This window comes from Pavona decussata, unplaced genomic scaffold (assembly GCF_977016875.1).
Source record: "Pavona decussata unplaced genomic scaffold, jaPavDecu1.1 SCAFFOLD_117, whole genome shotgun sequence".
Lineage (NCBI taxonomy): Eukaryota > Metazoa > Cnidaria > Anthozoa > Scleractinia > Agariciidae > Pavona > Pavona decussata.
The window spans coordinates 3386-31379 of NW_028145531.1; the positions used below are offsets into that span (position 1 = coordinate 3386).

General features: G+C 38.3%; 1 protein-coding gene and 1 long non-coding RNA gene across 2 annotated transcripts in view; one reads left to right on the forward strand and one right to left on the reverse strand.

Annotated features, from left to right (window-relative positions):
* Positions 1-526: 526 nt before the first annotated feature.
* On the forward strand, positions 527-27837 carry LOC146469800 (uncharacterized). Its single transcript, XM_085122823.1, has 2 exons — positions 527-600; positions 26327-27837. The coding sequence occupies exon 2, from the start codon at positions 26327-26329 to the stop codon at positions 27281-27283; it is 957 nt and encodes a 318-aa protein (XP_084978949.1). The 5' UTR covers positions 527-600; the 3' UTR covers positions 27284-27837.
* Positions 23725-27994, reverse strand: part of LOC146469801 (uncharacterized) — a 91463-nt gene continuing 87193 nt past the window's right edge. The window contains exon 3 of the long non-coding RNA XR_014867151.1: positions 23725-23828. This is a non-coding gene — a long non-coding RNA (uncharacterized LOC146469801). The remainder of the gene's footprint in view (positions 23829-27994) is intronic.

Below are 27994 nucleotides of genomic sequence, written 5' to 3' on the forward strand. Positions count from 1 at the left end.
CCGGGACGAGATTTTCATTCCGGTACGAAAACTCATTCCGATGTCATGTAAACGCGGTACGGCCGTTCGCTGCAGCATCACTCTCCTGGGAGTCTGGAACGGATAGCACATGAGCAGTCGTCGATATTCAATTCAATATGGCGCCAAAATCACGTCGGTCGACAAAAAGTATCCCTTCATGTAAACACGGTATGAAATCACAATGTCATACCGGTATCAAACTCGCACCGGGGCGAGTTTTCACATGTAAACACCCCCTAAGTCCGTTTAGATTCTGATTAATCTGAGTCTAAACCACCGCGAGATTTTGCAAAGTACATCGAAATACTACTACCTATGCGTCATAGGCAATTTCGTCTCGTGCCAGCAAGTCTCATTGATAGGGTCCATTAAACAAACAGGTGGTATTTTTGGCGTAAATTATTGACAGTTGATTCGTATATCAAATATACTCCGACAACTGCTATATTGTAATTCCATATTTATACGGAACTCGCAGCACATATTCAGCTGGAGTTGGCCCTTGTATTGTCAGCTTGTTTTCAACCAAATTTTGGAAGCGATAAAGAACCATCACTGCTGACCTATTTTTTTGCTAAGGTAAGATTTCTCTTAATGAAACCAATCTAAATGGTAGTTACGAAAGTCCAAGTGATGCGCATTCTTCTGTGATGTCCTACCCGTTACCGATTCACCTAAAGGTGGTCTCACGCGAAAGCAACAGCATCTATAAGCAACGCTGCTTTACTGTGTAATTAACTCCGGCATGACTGCGTTTGTCTTCCTTTAATTTTTGTTGGGCTGCAAATGTTTGGCTAAACTCCGAACTAACAACATGTTGTTTATATGTCTATATCCGCTGTTCTGGTGTGTTCACGGATTGTAGTAAAAACAAAATGTCTGAAAATCCTAATGACGATTTAGTGGGAAGGATTAGTAATTGTTTTACAAATTTTCCAAATGTTTATTACTGTCAAATTTTCCTTAACTCTAGATTTTAGCATAAAGCAAGATTTTATTTCGCACAGTTTAACACGAATAAAAGAAGTTGAGTAGGGATAAAATGAAAACCCAATTCAAGGCCTCAAAAAATATTATTTGTTAATCCTCCTTGGAATATGGACGGACGTATAGTCAACTAAGCTATGTTCCATGTGTCCAGCTTTACTAAAACAGCGATCATTTTAAATAATTCATAGGTAAATAGGTAAATTGCAAGGTTAAAATCAAGCTAAAAGACAAGACCGCAATGTTTTGTGGGATTATTTTTTATGAATAATTTCATCAAAATCATCCCTGCACGTGCAGGTCATTGTACTGCTAATTACAACCAATTGTTTTCTCCAGGCATGACTGATTTTGATGAATTTATTCATAAAAATCCCACGAAAAATTTCGGTCTTGTCTTTTAGCTTCATGCTTTGAACCGACAACGTTAGTTGAAATGACTGTATATACATATATATACATACATATACATATACATATACATATACATATACATATACATATACATATACATATACATATACATATACATATATATATACAATAAAAAATCTAAAAAAGTATAAAATAATAATAAAAAAAAAAAGACGTTTCGGTCATTGACCTTCATCAGTTGCAGTGCAAGTGATCGATAAATTTTTAAAATAAGTTCACAGTATAAAGGCTGGTCTCCATATGATCGCGGATCGCAGATCGCAGATCGCAATAGGGTCTGCCGGGCGATCGTCTGCGATCATATGGAAACTACTTCTGCGATCGTCTGCGATCCTGCGATCGCGATCGCAGACGATCGCAGAAGATAGAACCATGTTCTATCTAAAGGCTGGTTTCCATATGATCGCAGACGATCGCAGACCTTATTGCGATCTGCGATCCGCGATCATATGGAAACCAGCCTTAAAAGATGACATAACATTACAAAGATGATTACATAACGGGGCGTGATAACACATGGTAGCAAAAAATTAACAAGTGATGAACAATCGGTAATTACTAAGTGGAAAACTATAACAATGCGGTACAAAAATACGAAAAAACCAAAAAAAATGACCCATTCGCCTAACGCAAGGTTGTACTCAATTCAAATCCTTTGGGCATAAAATGTTTTGTTCTAAGTATTTCCATATCATTTAAATGTGAATGCTACATTATAATGCAAATGCTATAAACAAATAATCTTAACCCCGGGGGATCTGAATCGGGTACAAGATTGCGTTAGCCGAATGGGTCTATTAATGAGCAAATACAATACAAATAAGATAAGAAAAAAGAAAAGTTTCGTAATTTGTCGAGTCAACTCGAAATGTCAAGAAACCAGCGTAAAAGATAGCAAGAAGGCGAAAGTTCTAACAAAATCCCCAAACAAAGCCCCCGAAACAATGCCGCGGCAAGGCACAACAGGCGCCCCGAACAGGGCCCTTGAACAAGAACATTGGAATAAAATCCCAGATAAGGGCCCCTGAGCTTACTTAACGCTAACAAAGCTAACAAGATCCGTGGCTGGGGCCTTTGAACAGCTAAATTTGAATGAGCGCCAAATTTGCTAGTTATTTTCACGCTAATTGTAGTTTATTCTTTTTTTCGAGTGAAATTCTTGACGTTTATTCAACCCAAAAGATGCCAGAGAGAACAACTGTGCACTCCAATATGCCTGTTTAGTGATTAAAAATTGTTCAATGTTAGTTGAATTGTCTGCAGTCGCCTGCACTTGTTCAATACATTGAGTTTATCTTGCAGTAATTCTGGTGTGGGTTGTTTTCCTTTCCTGGTGTAGAACATCTTGGTTTCCTTGTTTACTATTTGTTGGGTTGACAGGATCTTCTGCAACAATGCGTTACACGTACGTACGAATATTTGTGTGGGGTTCTTCAGGCGAACAGGGCTGAGTAGAAACATAAACTGGGGGCTCAAATGTGGATTTGTTTGAGCTTCGCTGCGAATAGCTGTCGATGTTAGAATTAGGTTCTATTTAGAAAGCGGGCTGAAATCCTGGAAAGATCCCGACTCGCTGCAGTTTTCTATAGTAGGACGGCATTGAGGGGATATCGATCAGCAAAAGAATAATGAGGAGCTTGAGAAAGAAGCTAGATGTCCTCTTGCAGTGTTGGACAAAATAACCATAGTAAGGGAAGAGCTTGGGAAGGATTGACGCAGATTTGTTGATGTGGGCCTCCCGGGGAATTTTTCTTTCAAGGTGACAGGCTAATGAAAGCCTATAACTCCATCTGCAACAAATCTAAGGAGCAAGTTAATGATGCACGACACAAGGCCAACTTAGTAGGTTACAAGGGAGGATCCAAGAAGGATACAGGCTATTTTCAATTAATAATTACTGTATATATGAGAGAACCACTAACCCTATACACCCCAAATAATCATATTTTTGAATAAATGTTTGAAAGAAAATTCGCCCTGAGTGGGATTTTTAACTATAATTTATAGCCTTCAATAGTAATGATACAACTTCTTTCCTTCGATTCCTTCTAGAGATGGCCAATTCTTCCAATCAACAAAACGGAAGACGAAATGAAACAAGTTTACAGTGGTTCTCTTCATCTGAGGAGTGCATTGCCTGGCTTACAGTATTTATGACCGAGTCTGTTGCTGTAGTAATAGTTAATGTCCTTACAATTATTGCTTTTATTAAAAGCCGTGGTCTTCGTAAGCGCTCCATGTACCTGGTGATCAGCCTGGCAGTTGCAGATATGTTCGTTGGAGGATACGTGGGAGCGTGGAATTTCTTTTTCACCGGAGTTCAGTGTAACTTTTGGCAGCACAACTTGTCTTTTTTTGGACTTTGGTATAGCGTAATAGATGCCGTGTCCAACACGTTTACCTTAACCTCTATTACAAACATCGCTGCTATTTCTTTGGAACGGTTGCACGCCACGTTTCGTCCATTCAAGCATCGCCTCATCAAATAGTGGGCATTTGGAGGAGCTGTTGCACTCATTTGGGCTACAGCTGGACTATATTCAATTGCACTCGAAGTTATTCGGAAACTGGGAGATGAGAACCTTGTCTTCTATTTTGTTTTGTCTTACTATACCTTCTTTTCTGTTTGCCTATTTTTTATCTTTGTTTCCTACGTTTCCATTGCTATTAAAATTAATTGTGGAGCCCGCCCACAGCATCATGGTGCAGCAAGCAGAGAGAAAAAACTGACTAAGACATTGTTTATTATGACTGTGGTATCATTAATGTTGTGCTTGCCCCATGTTGTTTCGTATTATCTTGACTGGCTTGGTGATTCTCCTGTTACTTCCCTTTCAATTTCAACGTATTTTCATTTAAATGAAACCATTTTATTTTTATATTTCGTAAACTCACTTGTTAATCCAATATTATACGCGTTTAGAATGCCAGAGTTCAAAAGAGCTCTGGTTTCACTCTTGCGTTGTAGATCCCAGCCCACAGCAGTTCAGGACTTCCCTCTTGGTGTCATGTAAGCCGCAAAACTATACTCGGGCCACTGCTGGCCACACTACTCACAAGGAACGTTGGCAGTGCAGAGGCAACCGAAGCAGTTGCCTAGGTAACTAAGTATCTTAGTTTTGCTTCTCATAGATATTTAAGGCATAACTTCAGATGAAAACTTACCATAAGACTTTTCCCTGGACGTAAAACATATAATGAAAGATTTCGACTGTCGGCAGCCATGGTGCGTCTGTGTGTGAGATCGAGTAGAAAATTTTTATTCTATTCAGAATGGTGTCTTCTGTTCGATTGACCCTATAGGAATACATACAACGATGACAAGAAATCCCTCACTCAAAAAAAGGTTTTGGGAGTTACTGGAGTACGGAGACGGCTCTTAAATTCTCATTAGTCATCTAGTTTGCAGGATTGGCCTCCCAAATTTCTTTAAAAAGAGAAATTTAACAGCCATTCCGCTTATTCTTATTCCGGAATAAGGTCAATCGAACGCAACCTAAGAGTTTATTAACATATAAATAAAGTTTGTTGCTGTTGCTGTCGCTGTTGTTTTCATTGTGGATTCACGAGCTAATAAGAGTAATTTTAACCCTTGCCTAACAAACCACAGCGAATAGTTTGAAACTAATAGCTTTTCGTCTTCTGGAGAACAGTAAGAGTCTATGACGATGAAAATTAAACTTGTCGTTTTTGTTCTCGATTAATGACGTGGATAGAATTGAATCCTCACTAATAACTCCCCCCACCCCCCGACCTCTCCGCAAACCGACACCACACTGCCGTCCTGTCATTTCGCCAATTATCCTTTCCCCTTTGTACCTCTAGATCTGTCACCAATGAGCGGACATCTTTCGCTGTCGAACGCGTACGCTACAAATCAAAGCCTCAAGATGTTAAATTCCTCAAACGAACAGCAGAGATGGGTCCCCTAAATATTTCTACGCTGTCAACTTTAATTTGAAAAGCAAGCTCTGTTTGCAGTGCACCCTTTAAGCTCCCTCCCCCTTTTGGAGGTATTAGATACTTAAAATAGCAAAGTAGTTCGTAGTATTTGAAGAAGACAAGATATCTAATTTAAAAATAACCTGTTTATTAATATTTCCGACATCAGTCATCTCACTTCACGTGGCCTTTTAAAACTACTAACATTAAGTAGTTTTTGTTGTCTATGTTAACTTTTACCGTTTATCTTTACCTCTGCGTTCACTGAGTGATCACCTAAGTAGTTGACTGAATTTTACTCATGGATGAGGGGGTTAGTTTCTAAAGAAATCGTAGTGCTGCGTCGGTGGGAAAAAGAAACGCCTGTTTGATTTACCAACAAATGAAATATACACGCAACGCAGAAAAACAGCCAAAAAGCTTTCCTAAATTAAACCTTTTAGTAAAAATTGAGAATCAAACCTTTAATTTTTGTGAACTGGATTTCCAGTAGCGTTTAAGCATCAATTCGAAAAAGTGATGTGATGTGCGTTTGCGCTTATCAATGACTTTCTTCCTCGCATTGTGGTTCTACAACTGTCAAACGAAGCATGATTCCTTCGCCAAGAACTCTCCAATTTCCACCGTTTTTACTGTCGACTGCTTATTAGAAATTATTCTTTCCATTTACCGCTTCAAAGGGGTTAATTTTCTTTTTGAAAACGGCATAGTTCAGTCTAAAACATGTAAACAATATGACCGCCACAAGAGTGGACAAATACATCCCTTCTAGGAGAGAGAGTAGAATTCAGTCCAGGTTTAATGAAAAAATAAACGACCATTTGATGTCACCCAGGTAGGGATGAGGGGGTCCCCTCCCTTCTCCCCTCCTCGCTCCTCCTCTTCCTCGAGAGCTTGCTCGCAGGCTACCTCCCTCGTGATATAAGTGCCTTTTTGGGCTGTCTTTTTTTGTTGAAGACAATCAGAACAATAGATCCCTTCTAGGAGAGAGCAGAGGTTAATGAAAAAATTAATGTGCAGCTTTAAAGATGACCATGAATAAAACAGAAAAAGATACCAAGCACAATTTTAGACACAGTCTGCTCTCAGGACATCGCGCGTAATTGGTACTTTTATAATGATTATATATTGTCGCATCGAACTTTCGAGAATTTGACGAGTTTGTTTACCTCAGCTCTGTTTAACTTACATCAGCGTCTTTGTTTCTTTTTTTTCCCCATATTGTTTCATAAGTTTTTTGCGATGTCAAATTTTCATGATTAATCCGGAGAACTGCGGAAAAGCTGGACATTTGTCGTTCAAAGACATTTTCTTTAATAACAATGTTTATTTTGAGGTCTTTGTAATACTCAAGGATTTATCAACTTCTTATACCAATCCGTAAGTTGATTTAGAACGGTGACGTCGGTTGTGCTTTGCCTCTGCTTACAGGTCATTGGTCGGTTTTTGTCTAGGGGTGCGGTAAATTTTTGTTAAGGATCATTGTTAACCGAGAGAATCGTATATCAACCATACATCCGAACTGATGATATAAATAAAAGACACCGTGAACGTGAAGAAACCTAAATGAAGCTACAGACTTATTCTTGTTTTGACATATTGCCGAGAGACCTCATATCATTCCAAGCACGTATCCTATTAATTGTAGGCTTTGCACAGTTTGTTTGTCGATCAACAAACGCCACTATCGACAAATGTTCATCATCCAGAATTCACGTTCTGTCAATTCAAAGAGACAATGGGAAAACTGATTGGACGAGAAACACTCGTTTGCTCAATATTCCACTGTGGTGTGCTTTTCTTTATGTAAAGTGATGGGACTGTTTAGCCTCTGTGGTAGAAGATTAAAACTGCGGCAAAGAAAATTGTTTTTTTCATCGGGTCTAGCAGCACCTGTGTGATCGTTTGCAACGTCTTACATGGTTCATCGAGAGGACAAAAGAACGAACAACAGAACAATGCTCCCAACCCCAAAAAGCAATGCAGCTGCATGTTTTCTTCTAAAATTCATTAACTGAAGTTATTGGCGAAATGTTTGATGTCACATTTCTAAAACAACATCCGCTTGAAAAGATTCAGTGACAAACGCCTGATGACAGTGGACAACTTTCTTAAAGTAAATTTCCTGCACTTAACCAGTTGTTCAGTTCGCCACACAAAAGTTCAATAATCGAACGTTCAAACGTGAAAATTAAGAGTGGAAACCTTTCTGTATTATTAATTGCCAGAAACAGAAAAAACAGTATTACTGTAAACTAATATATCTTTTTACAAAACAATGCAAGTAATTTTGAGACAAATTTACAGTTGTGACCAACATAAAACATACAAACCCCCACATTTGACTGAGCTTAATTATGGCAAGTTAAGGAAAAGGGTGTCAACTGGGGCCAAAATGTAAATACTTCCTTGAAACATCTGAAGCAGAAGACACCCAGAGACGCTCGGCCACCACTTTTTTCTCTTTTGGTATGTAGAAGGATAACTTTGGTTTTTGTTTTATGTTCAAAATTACAAACGAAGATCGTTAAAAAAATAATAATAATAAAAAAAAGAGTTAATAAACTAAAAGGTAACAGATGGGGAAACATATCAACATGAGTTGTTTACGTGCAAGAGGGTACCACGTGGTCTTGTGGGAGGTTTAATTGTTTGGTGGTAATCACTATAAGAAATAGTCAATTCACAAAGTGGTCAGTTCATAAAAAAAGTGCAAGTAGCTGGATGTGGAAGGGAAGAGTGGAAACCTTTCTGACAAATGGCCAGCTACAGGAAAGCCTGCTATTGTGAACTTACATCTCATAACAAATTATAACAGAACAATGTAATTTTGATATAAATTTACGATTGTGATGGACATCTCACAGTTAGAACCCACACACTTGACTATTAATGCTTCAGCTTAATTACGGCAAATATTAAGAAAAGGGCGACAACTGGGCCAAACGTCTGAAGCCACGTAGAGACGCTCGGTGGAAGTTGTTCTGGATTTTTCTTAGGCAACAGGACAACTTTTTGTTTTATTATCAAGATTAAGAACGATCACTATCAAATAATAAAAGATCATGATGCGAATTGAAAGATTTGAGGTCAGGAAACATTATCAACATCGATTGTTTTCGCGAAAGAGGGTAAAATTTTATGTTGAGAAAGTTTTTAATGGTCTAAGCATTAATGTTTTATTAGTATAAATCTACTAGCGTTCTATTACGAATGCCGCTCTCTGATTGGCTACACTACCCGCTATCTATTCTGTGATAGATAGTGAGTAGCGCTCGTCAACAAAATTCAGCCCACTTCTTCGCGTTTTCGAAGTGTCTGTGAGGAGGATTCGGATAATTTACTTGTTGAACGACTAGTAGATTTATACGAAAACAATTAGATTATTCGCTCTTGATTTCTATATCGATTTCTATATAATTCGCGATAGAAATCTCGAGCTCATAATCTAATTGTTAAATAGTCAATTCATAAAGAGAAAGGTTATATGAAATAAAAACGTTTTCATCAGCTTGCATATATAAATACATAGAATATTCATTCACTACTGGGTTTTTACTAGTTTTTTACTGAAAGCGGTAGGCGAAAGTTCTAAAGAAAGGCGATTATTAGCATTAACAAATTAAACAGGTGCGTATGTTTATGAATAACGGTTTGGACTTTATCTCTGTTTTGCCGCTGAAGCCGGACCTACATATTCCCTGGCTTAGTTCGTTTAGATTCCGATTAATAAACCACCGCGAGATTTATTAGAGTACATCGAAATACGACTTCCTATTCCGTCATAGACAATTTCGGTATCGTGTCAGCAAGTCTGCTTAATAGGGTCCATTAAACAAACAGTTGGTATCTGTCGCATAAGTTATTGACAATTGGTTCGTAAAAATAAATATACTTCGACAAGTGCTATATTATTGTTACATATTTATATGGCCAACTCATAACTCGCAGCACATATTCAGCTGGAGTTGGCCCTTGTATTCAACCGAATTTTGAAAGCGATAAAGAACCATTACTGCTGACCTATTTTTTCCTAAGGTAAGTTTTCAATTTAAATAGTAGTTACGAAAGACCAAATGATGTGCATTCTTCTGTGATGTCCTACCCGTTACCGGTTCACCTAAAGGTGGTCTCATGCGACGGCAACAGAATCTATAAGCAACACTGTTTTACTGTGTAATTAACGTCGGTATGACTGCGTTTGTCTTCACTTTTTGTTGGGCTGCAAATGTTTGGGTAAACTCCGAACTAACAACATGTTGTTTATGTGGGATTAATATGCGCTGTTCTGGTGTGTTGGTTTACGGATTGTAGTAACAACAAATGTATGAAAATCCTAATGACGATTAAACGGGAAGGATTAGTAATTCTTTTACGAATTTCCAAATGTTTATTTATTTACCGTCAAATTTCCGTTAACTCCATATTTTCGCATAAAGCAGGAATTTATTTCACACAGTTTAACACGAATAAGAGAAGTTGAGTACGGATAAAATGAAAAACCAATTTAAGGCCTCAAAATAGTATTTGTTACTCCTCCTTTCTTTTAAAAAACGTTATTTTGTAATAATAATAATAATAATAATAATAATAATAACATTATTATTATTATTATTATTATTATTATTATTATTATTATTATTATTATTATTATTATTATTATTTGGAATTTGGACGGACGTAGTCAACTAAGCTATGTTCCATGTGTCCAGCGATCATTTGAAATAATTCATAGGCGGTCAGCTATTGTAAGGTCTCTAGCCAAGAAACGACATGGTGTGAATCGACTACCAAAATTCGCAACTTGTTTGGGGCTGACTCAGCCGAAAAATGCGGAAAAGTTTGTTTATCCAAAAGACAAAGTTTCCTTCTCGCTTAAACTGGGAAACATTTGGTGCGAAAAAAAAAAAAAAAAAAGAATCAGAAACAGATGTTGCTCAGTCATGAAAAAAGTTGCCTCGACAAATGACTCGTTTGTGCGAGAATGGAGAAAGATTCAGTTTCCTCGATGTGTTGTCAGATTCACTAAAGACTGAACTAGCGTTAAACTTAATAATAATAATAATAATAATAATAATAATAATAATAATAATAATAATAATAATAATAATAATAAATTTATATAGCCTTTTTTATATGATATTCAAAAGCGAATAATCAATCAAACAAAAAAGTAAGAAATAAAATAAACAAAGTAGGGAATAATCAGGTGTCATATGCTTTTTTAAACTAGAATTTCTTCAAGTGTTTCTTGAAAGTATTTAAGTTCTTGGCAGTCCTAATTGCCAGAGAAAGCTTATTCCACTTGGATGGACCAGCAAAGGCGAATGCTCGATCACCAAAAGTCTTACATTTGGTCCTAGTCAGCTAGTTTTGTTCCATTGTTTCTTGCTTCACTACAACAGCGGTCATCTTATAATAAATAGAGACTTAACGCACTGAGGACGGGTAGCTTTCACCATGGCGATCGCTAGTAAATTACGTCATGGGCATGCGTAATCGTGATCTTGTGGGAGGTTTAATTGTTTGGTGGTAATCACTATAAGAAATAGTCAATTCACAAAGTGGTCAGTTCATAACAAAAAGTGCAAGTAACTGGATGTGGAAGTTAAGAGTGGGAACCTTTCTGGCAAATGGCCAGCTACAGGAAAGCCTGCTAATGTCAACTGATATCTCATGACAAATTATGACAAAACAATGTAAATTTGAGAAAAAATGTACGGTTGTGATGGACATCTCTCAGTTAGAACCCACACACTTGAAAACTAATAATGCCTGAGCTTAATTATGGCAAACATTAAGAAAAGGGTGTCAGCTCGGTCCAAAAGGTAAATATTTCCTTAAAACATCTGAAGCGGAAGTCACGTAGCGACGCTCGGTCGAAGCTGTTCTGTCTTTTCTTAGGCAACAGAATAACTTGGGGTTTTGTTTTATCATCAAAATTAAGAATGATCAATACTAGAAATATGTGACTCGCAAAACCTCGCGAAGCTTGGGCTGGGTGGACAGTTGATTTGAAGTGAAGGCATGTGCTAAGGCAGCTAGAAAGTATGAATTGTCTTGTTCTTTATGATAGTGACTGAAAGGATAGTGTGCCCTTTGAATAGCCCACCCTTGTGCAAGTTGTGTGATCAAACCCATTCTGTGTGACGTCATCCCCGCAGACTATGGGAGTGATACACTGTAATAAGCAGGACATTAGGGATGCACCATTAGAAATGTGAAGGGGCTGGGTGGGTGAGTGGGGAGTCCATAAACAGGAAGAAAACTCGTACAAAAACCAAAATGTAAGGGAAAAGAATCCTACATTGCAAAGGAAGCCCAAAAAAGGTTATCAAGGTTGGGAAATAAATCGTGCATCCCTAATTTGACAAGTAGTCACTCAATAGAGCGTAAGCGCATAACAGAGGGGCAAAGAATAGATACCGTGGACATGGTTAAGTGTTCCCTGCGCAACGGTCTCCCTTTCCCACCAACCCTTTTACTCCCGGAGGTGAGAAGCATTATTTTAAATTCTCCTTATTTTAAATTAATAAGGGGATAGTGTTTTGCTCTGAAACCAAACTCTCAGGAAAAGCCAACAAAGACATGAATATTTTAAATTACTTAGGAGAACTGGCTTTCAGATTTTGTCAGTGAAAGGGTTAGTAAAAGTGCACAATACTTTGCAAATGATATTATGGTGTGAAACGACTACCGGCCAAAATTCGCAACTTGTTTGGGGCTGACTCACCCGAAAAATGCGCAAAAGTTTGTTTATTCAAAAGACCAAGTTTTCTTCTCGCGTAAACTGGGAAATGTTTGGTGCGGAAACAAAAAGAATCAGAAAGATATGTTGCTCAGTCATGAAAAATGTTGCCTCGAAAAATGACTCGTTTGTGCGAGAATGGAGAAAGATTCAGTTTATGTCAAACAAAATTTCCTCAATGTGTTGTCAGGTTTACTAAAGACTGAACTAGCTCTCTAAAGGTGGATTTCTACTGTTGCGTAAATTATACGTGCGTACAGATGTAAATTTAGCTGGCTTTACATGCGTAAATAAAATAAGAAACGATGGCGGTGAGCCGCCCTCGTAAATGTTAAAAGTTGAACAACGCTCAACTTCTAACGTTTACGCAAGCCGTTGATACATCGCTTCTTGAGGTGGATTTCCACTGTCGCGTAAATTTTACGTGCGTACAGATGTAAATTTAGCTGGCTTTTCGTACGTAAACAATATAAGAAGCGATCAGTGAGAGCCGCGTGCGTAAACGTAAAAAGTTGAGCGTCGTTCAACGTCCTTTTTACGTTTATGAACGCCGTTCATATGTCGCTTCTTATTTTGTTTCCGTCGGTAGGCACGTAAAATTTACGCGACAGCGGAAATCCATCCTTAAAAGGAGAAAACGAAACAACAGAATTTAACCAAAATGCCCATCGCATCCGTTTGCTGTTTAGCAGAGTCAACAAAGTGTACACCCTTGCTAGCATTCATAATTCCTCTCTTGTCTATATCGCATATTTTATGCCCGCTACCCGAATGAATTAGTGATGAAATATGTTGTCACCTTTTTTCTCTATACGCGTTTCCTGTAGGATAAGAACCCAGCTTAGATATTATTTGTCTTTCAAAGGCTTTATTTGGTTGATACACCCCTTTAAAACGATCGACAAATCAAAATGTTCATATTTTTGTCTTTGTACAATCGTTAGTGAGCCGTTGTGTAGTTCGCACTTTAATACTCAGCGTTACAGATTACTATCATGAAAGCAATGGAAGGTTTAGTTACTAGTTTCACCTTAACCGAGCTCCTGAATCTTCCTTGTATAGGAATAACAAGTTTTCAGTTTAACCTCTCCAAACGTTTCTGCTCAGTCTGTGCAACACTAAAACTGCTTCTGAATAAATTGATCTATTTATGAAACGCAGAAATAAGTCACCGAACAAATTCTCACACGGTCAACTTGCCTGTACGAAATCGCAACCGGGAGGAATAACGTACACTGCACGTGGTTATATTCGCAGGATGAAAGTTATTCTTTTAAGAACAAGATAGAACTAAAAACTGAATTTTAAACATACACAGAAAATATCAGCGAAATAACACAACTTTCTGCTGAATAAGTTCTTCAAATTTATGTCTAAAAAGCAATCAAAAGTAACAATAAGGTTGGGAATCGTGGTACAGTAATTTAGTGAGAGCCAGCAGCTTTTTGTTTTAAGCGGCCGGGTGACGACGACCAAATACTACTTCTTTATCCTTCTATAGTTCTGATGCAATTTCTTTCCTTCGATTCCATCTGCAGATGGTTAATTCTTCGAATCAGCAAAACGGAACACAAAATGAAACAAGTTTCCCCCGGCTCTCTTCATCTGAGTGCATTGTCTGGCTTACAGTATTCATGACCGAGTCTGTTGCTATAGTAACGCTTAATATCGTTACAATTATCGTTTTTATCAAAAACCGTGGTCTCCGAAAGCGCTCCATGTACCTGGTGATCAACCTGGCAGTTGCAGATATGTTCGTTGGAGGATACACGGAGGTGATCATTTTCTTTCATAACCGTTACGGATTTCTTTGTAACTTTCGGCAGTACCACTTGTCTTATTTAGGACTCTGGCAAAGCGTTATATATGCCGTGTTAAACACGTTTATGTTAACCTCTATAGCAAACCTCGCTGCTATTTCTTTGGAACGGCTGCACGCAACGTTTCGTCCCTTCAAGCATCGCCTCGTCAAAAAGCGGGTATTTGGAAGAGCTGTCGCGCTCATTTGGGTTACAGCTGGACTATATTCAGTTGCAGTCGAAGTTATTTGGAAACTGGGAGATCAGAACCAAGTCTACTATTTGATTGTGTCTTACTATTCCTTGTTTTCTATTTGCCTTTTTTTTATCTTTGTTTCCTACGTTTCCATTGCTGTTAAAATTAATTATGGAGCCCGCCCTCAGCATCATGGTGCAGCAAGCAGAGAGAAAACACTGACCAAGACATTGTTCATTATGACTGTGGTATCATTAATGTTGTGGTTGCCCCATGTTATTTTGCTTTATCTTTCCTGGCTAGGTGATTCGTCTGTTACTTCCCTTTCTCTTTCAACGACTTTTCATTTAGAAAATGCATCTTACTTTTTATATTTCGCAAACTCACTTGTTAATCCAATATTGTACACGTTTAGAATGCCAGAGTTCAAAAGAGCTCTGGTTTCACTTTTGCGTTGTAGATCCCAGCCCGCAACAGTTCAGGACTTCCCTCTTGGTGTCATGTAAGCCGCAAAGCTTTACTCGGGCCACTGCAGGACACGCTATTGACAAGGAACGTTGCCAGTGCAGAAAAAACCGAAGCAGTTAACAAGATAACTGAGTTTCTAAGTTCGGCTTATTATAGATATTTATAACGTTTGACATTTCGTCAGGTGTAAAGTTTAGACTTTTCCGTAGACTTAAAACATATAAAGATTTCTACTATCGGCAGCCATGGTTCGTCTGTGTGTCAAATCGATTAGGAAATTTGTCTTCTTTCCAGAATGATGTTTTCTGTCAAATTTGATCTAGAAGCGACATGTGACAAGTACTTGAATTGTATTTCTTATTTGTTCACGATTCAGCTCATTATTTAGAGAATGCTGTTGCGGAGATTTTTAGACAGGCATACCGTTTAAGATAACTTACGGTTCTTTAAGGCTCTGGGTGTTATAGCACAAGTCGGTTTTATCATATAAGTTAAAACGCTTAAAGTAAGACATGTAATGTTATCTATTAAAAATTCTAGCTTAACAAATGTGCAATAAAACCGAATGTATTTGACTCGACTGACGCCGAGGTGCGAAGAACTTTTGATAGTAAATGGTATCAATTTCCAAATGTCAGTTAGTTGCACAATACAAAACGCATTAAAAAATCGACGAATACCTCAAATTTTTTCAGTTAACAATGAAACGATGAAATCAATTTCACCTTGCCTTAGCTTACCTTTTTAGATCCGGCATTATTAACTCGGTCTATTTCGACTTATTTTCTTTTCTAGCTTTTATTGGTTTAGTTTAGTTTTATTAGTTTTTTTTTTTTTTGTTTTGAAATTTTTTTTTTGGTTTGCTTTTGCGAAACTGTAAGAGTTTATTGTCATGTAAATTGCTTTTGTGTTTATTGTCGATTTAGGAGTTCACGTGTGTACACTTCACCCTTCGCTAAGAAACCGCGCCGAATTTGAACCTTAACAAAAGGCCTATACTGGCATCTTCGCGTGATGCTCAATGCTGCCTCATTGATTCCCATTGTGTGCTTCGCAGATTTATAAAACTATCCTAGCTAATGGAAGAGTTTGAGTCACAAAGATAGCGTTGAGTTGTTTCCCTTGTGTTACGCCACTTATCGTTGTACCGGAAATGCGATTACTGGGAGATATTTTATCGTTGTGTTGCTAGAGATCATACCGCAAATTATTTTCTCATAACGTCATGCTTATCAGTGACCTTTCCTTCGCGCATTGTGGTTCTAGAACTGTCAAACAAAGCACGATTCCTTCGCCAGGAGCTCTCCAATTTCCACCGTTTTAAATGTCGAGTGCTTCTTAGAAGTTATTCTTTCGATTTACCGCTTCAAAATGGTTAATTTTTCGTTTGAAAACGGCACACTTGAGTCCACAACATGTTAACAATATGGCCGCCACAAATTTAATCCAGGTTTAATGCTTAAATCGAACGATGATTTGACGTCACACAGGTAGGGGTGAGTGGGTCCCCTCCCTCGTGATTTACGCCCCGATACTGGACTTTCATTGGCCCGCTTTTGTTGAAGACAATCAGAACAAGATGCCTATACTGGCATTTACGTGAGATGCTGTGGCTGATTCATTTATTGCAACTGTATGCTTTGCAGATTGATAAAACTATACTTTCTATTTTCCTTGTGTCCTTGTTTCTTAGGGTTTCACCGGAAATTTCGGAAATTCCATTACGATAACGTAAGCATATCAATGACCTTTCTCAGTCTCCCATCGTGGTATAGAACTGTCAAACAAAGCACGATTCCTTCGCCAGGAACTCACCGATTTACACCGTTTTAAATGTTGAGTGCTTCTTTGAAGTTATTCTTTCGATTTACCGCTTCAAAATGGTTAATTTACCGTTTGAAAACGGCACACTTGACTCCACAACATGTTAACAATATGGCAGCCACAAATTTAATCCGGAACTTGAATAAACCAAATGATGCTTTGACGTCACACAGGTAGGGGGTGAGTGGGTCCCCTCCCTCGCGATATACGCGACAGAAATGGATATTGATTGGCCTGCTTTTGTTGAAGACAATCAGAACAATACATCCCGAGTAGGAGAGGGTAGAGTTTAATGAATAAATTAATGTACAGATTTGGGGCTACTACGAAGGAAAAAAAAACAACAACAACAAGATGCCTATACTGGCATTTATGCGCGATGCTGTGGCTGATTCATTTGTTCCAACAGTATCCTAAGCAGATTGATAAAACTATCCTTGCTAATGGAATAGTTTGAGTCACGAAGATCGCGTTACGTTGTTTCCCTTGCGTTACGGTCCTCAGGGTTTATCGTAAAAATTTCTGAAATTCCTATACGATAATGTAAGTTTCTCAATGGCCTCTTTTCAGTCTCCCATCGCGCTTCTAAGACTGTCAAACAAAGCACGATTCCTTCGCCAGGAACTCTCCAATTTCCACCGTTTTAAATGTCGAGTGCTTCTTAGAAGTTCTCCTTTCGATTTACCGCTTCAAAACGGTTAAATTTCCGTATGAAACGGCATACTTGAGTCCACAACATGTTAACAATATGGCGCCACAATTTAATCCGGTTTTTAAGAATAAATCAAATGATGCGTTGACGTCACACACGTAGGGGCTGAGTGGGTCCCCTCCCTCGCGATATAAGCGAAAAGAATGGATTTTGATTGGCCTGCTTTTGTTGAAGACAATCAGAACAATAAATCCCGACTAAGAGAAGGGTGAGTTTAATGAATAAATTAATGTGCAGATTTGTAGCTACTACGAAAAAAAAAACATCGACCCGTTTTTAGACACGGTATGCCCCTCAGGGCATCCCGCGTAAAAAAAAGAAATCGACCCGTTTTTAGACACGGTATGCCCCTTAGGGCATCCCGCGTAATAATACATCCCTACTAGGAGAGGGCAGAGTTTAATGAATAAATTAATGTGCAGATTTGAAGCTACCATGAAAAAAAAGATACAAAGCCCATCTTCAGACCCAGTATGCCCCTCAGGGCATCCCGCGTAACAACTTTTAGACCGGGCTTTTTTTGTCTTCTGCGCCCACCTCCCACTAACTCAGAGACTATTCACGCACTGGACAACTCGCCAAGCAGCGGATAAAATATACAACAACCAATGTATTTTATTACCTGGATAAAGTTATCCGGTCTTTCAAAAACTGGGCCAAGGTGCCCTTGTCATATCTTTAATAGGGAGCAGTTTTTCACCAGCAGAAAAAAAACATACACCAGGGTTAAATATTCAATAGACCAAAACGACCAACACACCCTACTCCGAGAAAATGGACTGAAAACTGACATTCTTAGAATGGAGGGGTATATACGCTATGCCCAGAACGGCCAAAACAAAAAAAGGCTTCAGTGCCGCGCATTGCATATCTTTCCGCGCGTCATCTAAACTATCCCTCAATCCTCCACTAGTGCCAGTCCTCCCAGAGTTTTGTGGAGTGGGGGGAGAACAATGAAAACAATAAAGACACCGTGAACGCTAATTTCCACAAATTACCATAGATGTGTTTAAACAGCGGTTTGAAAACTGAAGAAAGCTAAAGGAAGCGAGGCATCTGTTTTTGATTTGACATATTACCGAGAGACCTCATATCATTCCAGGCACACATCTTAATAAATGAATGTTTTGCACAGATTGTTAGTCGATCAGCAAACGCCACCACTGACAAATGTTCATCAAAATGCGCGTCCTGCCATTTAAAAGAAACAATGGAAAAACAGGATAAAAAACACTAATTTGCTCAATATTCCATTGTAGTGTGCTATTCTTTATGCATAATGAAACGTTTTTAGCCTCCAAGACAAAAGATTAAAACTGCGACGAAGAAAATATTATTCTTTCTCTGATCGGGGTGACCTGCCCCGTTTACAACGTCTTGTATGCTTGGTCGAGGGGACAAAAAGCGAACAACAGTACAATGTTCCCAGCCCTATAAAAAAGAAAAGAAAGAAACAATGCGGCTGTAAGGGTCCAGTGAAAATAGAGCTTTTGAAAATTGCGGCTCGCCTGAAACGAATGATTGCAAATACCGATATCCTTGTTGCTTTTTCATGTGTTTTAATAGGGCTACAGAGAATTTTATTTTTTACTGAAAAGGACGGAATAAAACCTATTTTTATTTTAGCCTCACTGTAATTAGTGCAAGAAATTGAATTCCCAGTAGACCGAAAATGTAAAAATGACAAGTACCCCGTGATCGTCATTTTCCATATACGTAAATGTTTCTCGTAAAATTCACAAAGTTATTGGTGATTGTTTGATGTCATATTTCTAAAACAACAACCGCTTGTAAAGATTCAGTGATAAACGCCTCATATTAAGCAACTTCCTTGAAGTAAATTTCCTGCACTTTCAGCACCATTTAGTTCGTCACACAAAAGTTCAATAACCCAACGTTCAAACGTGAAAACTAATTAAGAGGGGAACCCTCAAGACTGATAAATTGCCAGAAAAAGTAAAACCTCTTACTGTAAAAACATATTTAATGTCAAACCAGTGCAAGCAATTTTGAGACAAATTTACGGTTGCGACCAAAATACATCGGTAAGTTAAAACCCACACACTTAAGGGCCTGAGCTAATGGCAAATTTAAAAAAAAAGGGTATCAACTCGGACCAGAATGTAAGTGCTTCCTTAATTGAAACATCTGAAGCGGAAATCAAGTAAAGACGCGCGGCTACATACAGCTGTTCTGTCTTTTCGTAGGCGAAAGGATAACTATACCTTCAGTTTTTGTTTTATTTTTCAACATTACAAACGAAAACTCTTAAAAAATAATCAGAAAAAAAATGGATCAACTAAAAAGTATCGTACGAGGAAACTTATCGTTATCAGCTGTTTACGCGCAAGAGAGTACCATATGATCTTGTCGGAGGTTCAACTTTTTGGTTTTAATCCTATTAAAAACAGTCAATTCACAGCATGCAAGGTGGTACGGAACTCGGCAAATATTGTAAATGCTTTCTTGAAACATTTTAAGCAGGAGTCAAGTAGAGACGCTCGGCCTAAGCTGCGCTGTCATTTCGTAGGCAACAGATCGGATTGCTGTTGTTTCTTTCTTTCTTTCTTCCTTTTTTGTTTGTTTGTAAATTTATGTTCACGACTACAAACGAACACTATTAAATGAAAAATAATAATAGATGAACTAAAAGTTATCTGATGAGTAAATATGAGGGTACCACGTGATCTTGTGGGAGGTTTGATTGTTTGGTGGTAATTACTATTAGAAATAGTCAATTCAAAGAGTGAAAGGTGATACGACATAAAAGCGTTTTCATCGCCTAGCAAAATATGTATAAATAGATTGTTAACCCACTACTGGGTCTTTCAGGCGACTGCTACTTTGTATAAATTACAAATTGTTATTAACTTTACTGACGCTAGTTGCTGATAGAAAGCGGTAAGCCACGTTCTAGAGAAAGGTGATAATTAACAGCAACAAATTAAACAGGGTACACCTGTTCATGTATAACGGTTTTAAATTTGAGTTTGTCTCTACTTTTGCTGCTGAAGCCGGACTTCACATTCTCTGGCTTAGCTTGTTTCGATTCTGGTTGATCTGAGTCCAAACTGCCACGAGATTTAGTAGAGTACATCGAAATACGACTACCTATGTATCATAGGCAATATCGCATCGTGCCAGCAAGTCTGCTTAATAGAGTCCATTAAACAAACAGTTGGTATGAGACAAACGTTATACTTCATAAAAGATTAATCCCAGAAATTGTCGCGTAAGTTATTGACAGTTGGCTCGTAAAACTAAATATAGTCCGACAACTGCTTTATTGTTTATACCTATTTATATGGCCAACTCATAACTCGCAGCACATATTCGCAGCTATAGTTGGCTCTAAATGTATTTTCAGCTTCTTTTCAACTGAATCAGTTTGCAAGCGCCGTTCTGAGTCGATAAAGAACCAACATTGTTGATCTACCTACCCTAAAATTTATGTTCAAAATTACAAACGAAGACAATTAGATAACTGATAACAAAAGAGTTCATAAACTAAAAGGTATCAAACGGGGAAAACTATTAACATGAGTTGTTTAGTCGGAAGAGGGTACCACGTGGTCTTGTGGGAGGTTTAATTGTTTGGTGGTAATCACTATAAAAAATAGTCAATTCACAAAGTGGTCAGTTCATAACATAAAGTGTATACTAAGTAACTGGATGTGGAAGTTAAGAGTGGGGACTTTTCTGACAAATGGCCAGAAACAGGAAAGCCTGCTATTGTGAACCTATATCTTATAACAAATTATGAAAAAAACAATGTATTTTAGACAAATTTACGGTCGTGATGGACATTACTCAGTTAGAACCCACACACGTGACTGTTAATGCCTGAGCTTAATTATGGCAATAAGTATATACCACACAAGTGAATAGTGCTTTTCGCGCGCGCTGATTGGCTAGCTCGGAGGTGATTAGCCAAGTACTATGCACCTTCGAGCAAACGAAGAGAAAAAAGATGGCTTCCCGTTTCGCCACGGTCACTAAAGAGGAATTTATTTAGATAAACGAGGCAGCTGTTACAAAAAATACAAAATTGGTAACAAAGTTTAGTTTGACGGTATTAAATGGTAAGTTATTATATCTTTCCAACCTCATATTCTAAGGCGAAAAATGAAACTACAACGCCTTGTTTACCAAAACTGCTGAGCACTATAATTACAATGTAGACAATAAAACATCTAATGTTTTGGAGCATGGTTTCAAAATCAAGACCAATTTCCCACAACAATTAAAGAAATGACACCTTAGCAACTAAACAAGTCTCTCAAAAAGTTTTAATTGTTCGCAAGAAAGCGAGACGGAACTTTCTACAACAAGAAATCGGTTACCGCGCGGCGCGCCACCATTTGTCGGTATACTGTCAAAAATAAAGGAATTTTGGCCCGCTAGTTATTCAGCTTGTGTGGTATATACTAAAACGATTATTCACCTCAGTGTCGGTGCAAGTGGTGAATATTTACCTCGCCGCTTCACGGCTCGGTAAATATCCACCACTATTCACCTCCACTTCGGTGAATTATTGTTAAATATTAAGAAAAGGGTGTCAACTCGGGCCAGAAGGTAAATATTTCCTTGAAGCATCTGCAGCGGAAGTCACGTAGAGACGCTCGGTCGAAGCAATTCCGTCTTTTCTTAGGTAACAGAACAACTTGGGGTTTTGTTTTTAAGAACGATCACTAATAAATGATAATAGATCATGAGGTGAATTGAAAGATATCAGATCAGGCCATCGATTGTTTACACGAAAGAGGGTAAAACTTTATCAGTGAGGAAGTTTTTAATTGTCTAAGCATTAATATTTTAATACTCAATTCATAAAGAGAAAGGTTATATGAAATAAAAACGTTTTCATCAGTTTGCGTATATATACATAGAATATTCATTCACTACTAGGTTTTTCGGCATACATACGCCCTTTATATCAATTACAAGCTGTTATTACCCTTACTGACGTACGTGTTTGACTGAAAGCGGTAGGCGAAAGTTCTAACAAAAGGCGATAATTATCATTAACAAATTAAACAGGTGCATGGACCTGTTTATGAACAACGGTTTGGAATCTGTTTCTACTTTTGCTTCTGAAGCCGGACTTTATATTCTCTGGCTTAGCTTGTTTAGATTCTGATTAATCTGATTTGAAACCAACACGAGATTTAGCAGAGTACATGGAAATACGACTACCTATGTATCATAGGCAATTTCGCATCGTGCCCGGCAAGTCTGCTTAATAGAGTCCATTAAACAAACAGTTGGTATGAGACAAACGTTATACTTCATAAACGATTAATCTCAGTAATTGTCGCGTAAGTTATCAGTTGACAGTTGGCTCGTTAAACTTAATATAATCCGACAAGTGCTTTATTGTTTATGACATATTTATATGGCCAACTCATAACTCGCAGCACACATTCGCAGCTAGAGTTAGCCGTAAATTTTTGTCAGCTTCTTTTCAACTGAATTTTGCTAGCGCCGTTCTGTGTCGATAAAGAACCCTAAGGTAAGCCTTTACTTAACGAAACCAATCTTGATAGTAGTTACGAAAGTTCAAGTCATGCCTTTTCTCTGGCGATGTCCTACCCGGTAACGCTCACCTATTCACACGCGTTAGTAACAGAACCTTCAAGCAATGCTGGCTTACTGGAAGGTAACTTCGGTACGCCTGCGTTTGTCTTCTCTTTTTATCGGGATGGAAATATATAGAAGATATTTCCGAAATAATACTAACATGATGTTGTTTATATGGGATTTATATCCGCTGTCCTGGTGTCTTCGTTTACGGATTGTAGTTAAATCAAAATGTATAAAAATTCTTATGACGATTAAACGGGAAGGATACGTAATTCTTTTACGAATTTATTTTTTTTTTTGTCAAATTTTCCGTAACTCTAGATTTAAGCATAAGGTAGGATTTTATTTCGCACAGTTTAACACGAATGAAAGAAGTTGAGTACAGATAAAATTAAAACCCAATTTAAGGCCTCAAAATATTATTGGTTAATTGTCCTTTCATAAAAAAAAAAAAGAAAAATATTAATATTTGGAATTTGCACGGTTTGCACGGTTATCTTTCACGGTTAGCTTTGTTAGTTAGCTTTGTTCCATGTGTCCAGCTTTACTAAAACTGGTTTCCATATGATCGCAGACGATCGCAGGCGATCCTAGATCGCAGATCGCAGATAGCAGATCGCAAAAAAAGCTCTTCTCATATAATTGCAACGATCGCAGAGCCGACTGTAGCCATACGTTTTGGTCACACGCGTGCGTAGGCGGAAGAGCAAACAACATGGCTAACGTGGAAGAGCGGAGATTTTGCTGCAAGCAAATTTACTTCTTCTGTTTGTCATGAAGCGACGTCGTCGTCAGCTCCAAAACCGTGGAAAAAAACATCAGTTTTGGATTCGATAACGACCGTACGCTGTTCTCATCTTGCGAAATTTGTCCTCCGCTTCCCAGGCCGATAAATTAAGCTTCTGCCCGATTTTTGTCCAAAAGTTGGCCTTTTTGTTCTTGTCTTTAAAATCTTTGCTGTTGCAATGGTAAACACATTCATAACGTGCAACTTCCTCCATAAATTCCTCGTTACTAACATGTTCAATCTCAGCCATGACGACAACGAAATGAGCGTTGCTGCGTGGACCGTTTCTACAATCGAACACACGAGCGTTGAATCGTGGGAGAGAACTTTCGATCGCAGATCGCAAAAACTTCGGTCTCCATATGATCGCACAATCGCAACTCCGCAATTGATCGCAGGGGATCGGATCGCAGATGATCGCAGACGATCGCAGGTAATAGAAAATGGTTCTTTATTCTGCGATCGTCTGCGATCGCAATCGCAAGTTTAGCAGACGATCGCAAAAGTATGTTTTCATATGATGTCAGATGATCGCAGAGCTTATTGCGATCTGCGATCAGCGATCATATGGAAACCAGCCTTAAAACAGCAATAATTTTAAATAATTCAAATTCAAAGGCGGTCAGCCATTGTAAGGTCTCTAGCTCAGAAACGACATGGTGTGAATCGACTACGAAAATTTTCAACTTGTTTGGGGTTGCCTTACACGAAAAAATGCCGAAAAGTTTGTTTACCCAAAAGCAAAGTTTCCTTCTCGCGTAAACCGGGAAATATTTAGCGCGAAAACAAAAAGAATCAGAAACATATGTCGCTCACTCATGAAAAAAGTTGCCACGACAAATGATTCGTTTTTGCGAGAATGGAGAAAGATTCAGATTTCCACGTGAGTAAAGACGTAAATTTAGCTGGCGTTACTTGTTTAAATAAAGTAAGAAGCGATGGCGGTGAGCCGCGTGCTTACACGTAAAAAGTTGAACAACGCTCAACTTTTTACGCTTAAGGTGGATTTCCACTGTCGCGTAAATTTTACGTGCGTACAGACGTGAATTTAGCCGGCTTTACGTACGTAAATAGAATAAAAAGCGATGTATGAGCCGCGTGCTGAACGTAAAAAGTTGAACAGCATTCAACTTTTTACGTTTACGCACGCGGCTCATACATCGCTTCTTATTTTATTTACGTACGTAAAGCCAGCTAAATTCACGTCTGTACGCACGTAAAATTTACGCGACAGTGGAAATCCACCTTTACGCAAGCCGTTGATACATCGCTTCTTGAGGTAGATTTCCACTGTCTTGTAAATTTTGCGTGCGTACAGATATAAATTTAGCTGGCTTTACGTGCGTAATCACAATAAGATGCGATGCGTGACGAACGTGCATAAACGTAAAAAGTCGAGCGTTATTCAACTTTTTTTATGTTTATAAGCTCCGTTTATATGTCGCTTCTTATTTTGTTTACGTACCTAAAGCCAGCTAAATTTAAGTCGGTACGCACGTAAAATCTACGCGACAGTGGAAATCCACCTTTACAAGGAAAAAACAAAACAACAGAATTTAACCAAAAAGCCCATCGGATCGGTTTGCTCTTTAGAAGAGGGCACAGAATTGAGTCAACGAAGTGTGTGCCCTTGCTAGCATTCATCATTGGTTTATCGCATATTGCATATCTGTGACCCGAATGAAATACTGTTCTCAAACTCATTAATAATTCATCAGGAGAAAACAAAGAAAATCACTACCGTGACCGGGGTTTGGATATTTGATCCTAATTACCATAAAATTTTGCCAACTTTAGCCTTGAATTTCTCCAAGAATTACTGATCATTTGAGAAGCCATATCAAACACTCGAAAGTGTGTTTCATCAGATATCCAAACACCTCGAAGTCGTTTAAAAAAAACTCGGCTGCGCCTCGTCTTCTCAGTGTTTGGATATCTGATAAAACACTCTTCCTTGTGTTTGATATATTACATGAAATGTATTGTCGCATTTTGCCCTATACGCGTTTTCTGCAGGAAAAGAACCCAGCTTAGATATTGTTTGTCTTTCAAAGACTATATTTGGTTGATACACCCCTTTAAAACGATCGACAAATCAAAGGGTAGATATTTTCGTCTTTGTACATGTACAATCGTCAGTGAGCCGTTGTGCAGTTCGCACGTTAATACTCAGTGTTACAGATTACCGACATGAAAGCAATGGAAGGTTTAGTTACCAGTCATCTCCCCTTAACCGAGCTACTGAATCTTTCTTTCATAGGAAAAAACAAGTTTACAGTTTACCGTCTCCAAACGTTCCTGCTCAGTCTGTCCAAAACTGAAACTGCTTCTGAATAAATTGATCTATTTATGAAACGCAGAAATAAGTCACAACAAATTCTCACACGGTCAACTTGCTTGTACGAAATCGCAACCGGGAGCAATAAGTACATTGCACGCGGTTATATTCGCACGATGAAATTTATTTACAAAAAAAAAAAAACAAAAAACAAAAAAAAAAAACAAGATAGCACCAATATAAAACTGAATTTTACACATACCCAACAAAGGTCAACCAAATAACACAACTTCAGTTTTTCTGAATGTGTTCTTCAAATTTGTGTCTCAAAAGCAATCAATAGTAATAACAAGGTTGGGAATCGTGGTACAGTAATTTATAGTGAGAGCCAGCGGCTTTTTGCAGTAAACGGCCGGGTGACGACGACCAAAAACTACTACTTGTATGGCAACGTATATATAATATATATTTTAACGAAAACTTTGTGCTTTATCGGTCTTTATCCTTCGTTCTGATGCAATTTCTTTCCTTCGATTCCTTCTACAGATGGTTAATTCTTCGAATCAGCAAAATGGAACACAAAATGAAACAAGTTTCCTGGAGATCTCTTCATCTGAGTGCATTGCCTGGCTTACAGTATTCATGACCGAGTCTGTTGTTATAGTAACACTTAATATCCTTACAATTATTGTTTTTATTAAAACCCGTGGTCTTCGTAAGCGCTCCATGTACCTGGTGATCAACCTGGCAGTTGCAGATATGTTCGTTGGAGGATATGTGGGAGCGTGGAATTTCTTTAGCACCGGAGTTGGTTGTAACTTTTGGCAGCACAACTTGTCTTATTTTAGACTCTGGCATAATGTAATATATGCCTTGTACAACACGTTTATGTTAACCTCTATAACAAACCTCGCTGCTATTTCTTTGGAACGGTTGCACGCCACGTTTCGTCCATTCAAGCATCGCCTCCTCAAAAAGTGGGTGTTTGGAGGAGCTGTTGCGCTCGTTTGGGTTACAGCTGGACTATATTCAATTGCACTCACAGTTATTGGGAAACTGGGAGATCAGAACCTATACAGCTATTTGGTTGTGTTTTACTTGTCCTTATTTTCTATTTTCTTATTTTTTATCTTTGTTTCCTACCTTTCCATTGCTGTTAAAATCAATTGTGGAGCCCGTCCTCAGCGTCATGGTGCAGCAAGCAGAGATAACAAACTGACAAAGACATTGTTCATTATAACTGTGGTATCATTAATGTTGTGCCTGCCATTTGTTTTTTGGAATTATCTTATCTGGCTTCATTATTCGTTTTTTTTCCCCCTTTTTTCTTCAACGTTTTTTCATTTATCTACTGCCTTTTCATTTTTATATTTCGCAAACTCACTTGTTAATCCAATATTGTACGCTTTTAGAATGCCAGAGTTCAAAAGAGCTCTGGTATCACTTTTGCTTTGTAGATCCCAGCCCGCAGCAGTTCAGGAGTTCCCTCTTGATGTCATGTAAGCCGCAAAGCTATACTCGGGCCACAGCAGACCACATTACTGACAATTAAAGGAACGTTGGTGTAATTGACACTGAGACGGCAATAAAACTACTCGGTGAGCTTTATTGGTCCTGCGCTGGAAGTCGAACGCATCTACTCTTGAAATTGAAATTCTGGCGAAGGCCAAAAACGGTGAATTGTTGAAGAGTTAAGTAAATGATGTTCTCAAACTCATTAATAATTCATGCAGTCAAAAGCCAATAAATGACCTCCATTTCGGTCAGGTGGATGAATCTTGATACCCCAATGAAACACCAGATGAAACACCACCAGGTTTTCATCTGAGATGAAACATGTTTTTCATCTGAGATCAAACATTTGCATTTTAATGAGATTAATTTCTTATTGTTTCATTTGAGAAGACATGTCAAAAACTCGGGCTTCGTGCTTTATCACGGGTTCCAAATACCTCGAAACAGATGAAAGCACTCGGCCTGCGGCCTCGTGCTTTCATCTGTTTCTCAGTATTTGGAACCCGTGATAAAGCACTCGCCCTCGTTTTTGACATATTACATGAAAATGTTTTCCAGGACACAGCCGAAAAATGAATCGAGTGTAGAAGAATGAGAAGTCTTGTGAAAATCGATCTGACGAAGAGCGTTGACAACGAGAAAATTTAATGAGTGGTTGAGGCGCCAAAATTCTTAAGTACAAGCAAAGGCGACTAAAAT

Coding starts and splice junctions, on each gene's coding strand:
- LOC146469800 (XM_085122823.1), top strand. CDS start 26,327: ATGGTTAATTCTTCGAATCAGCAAAATGGAACACAAAATGAAACAAGT.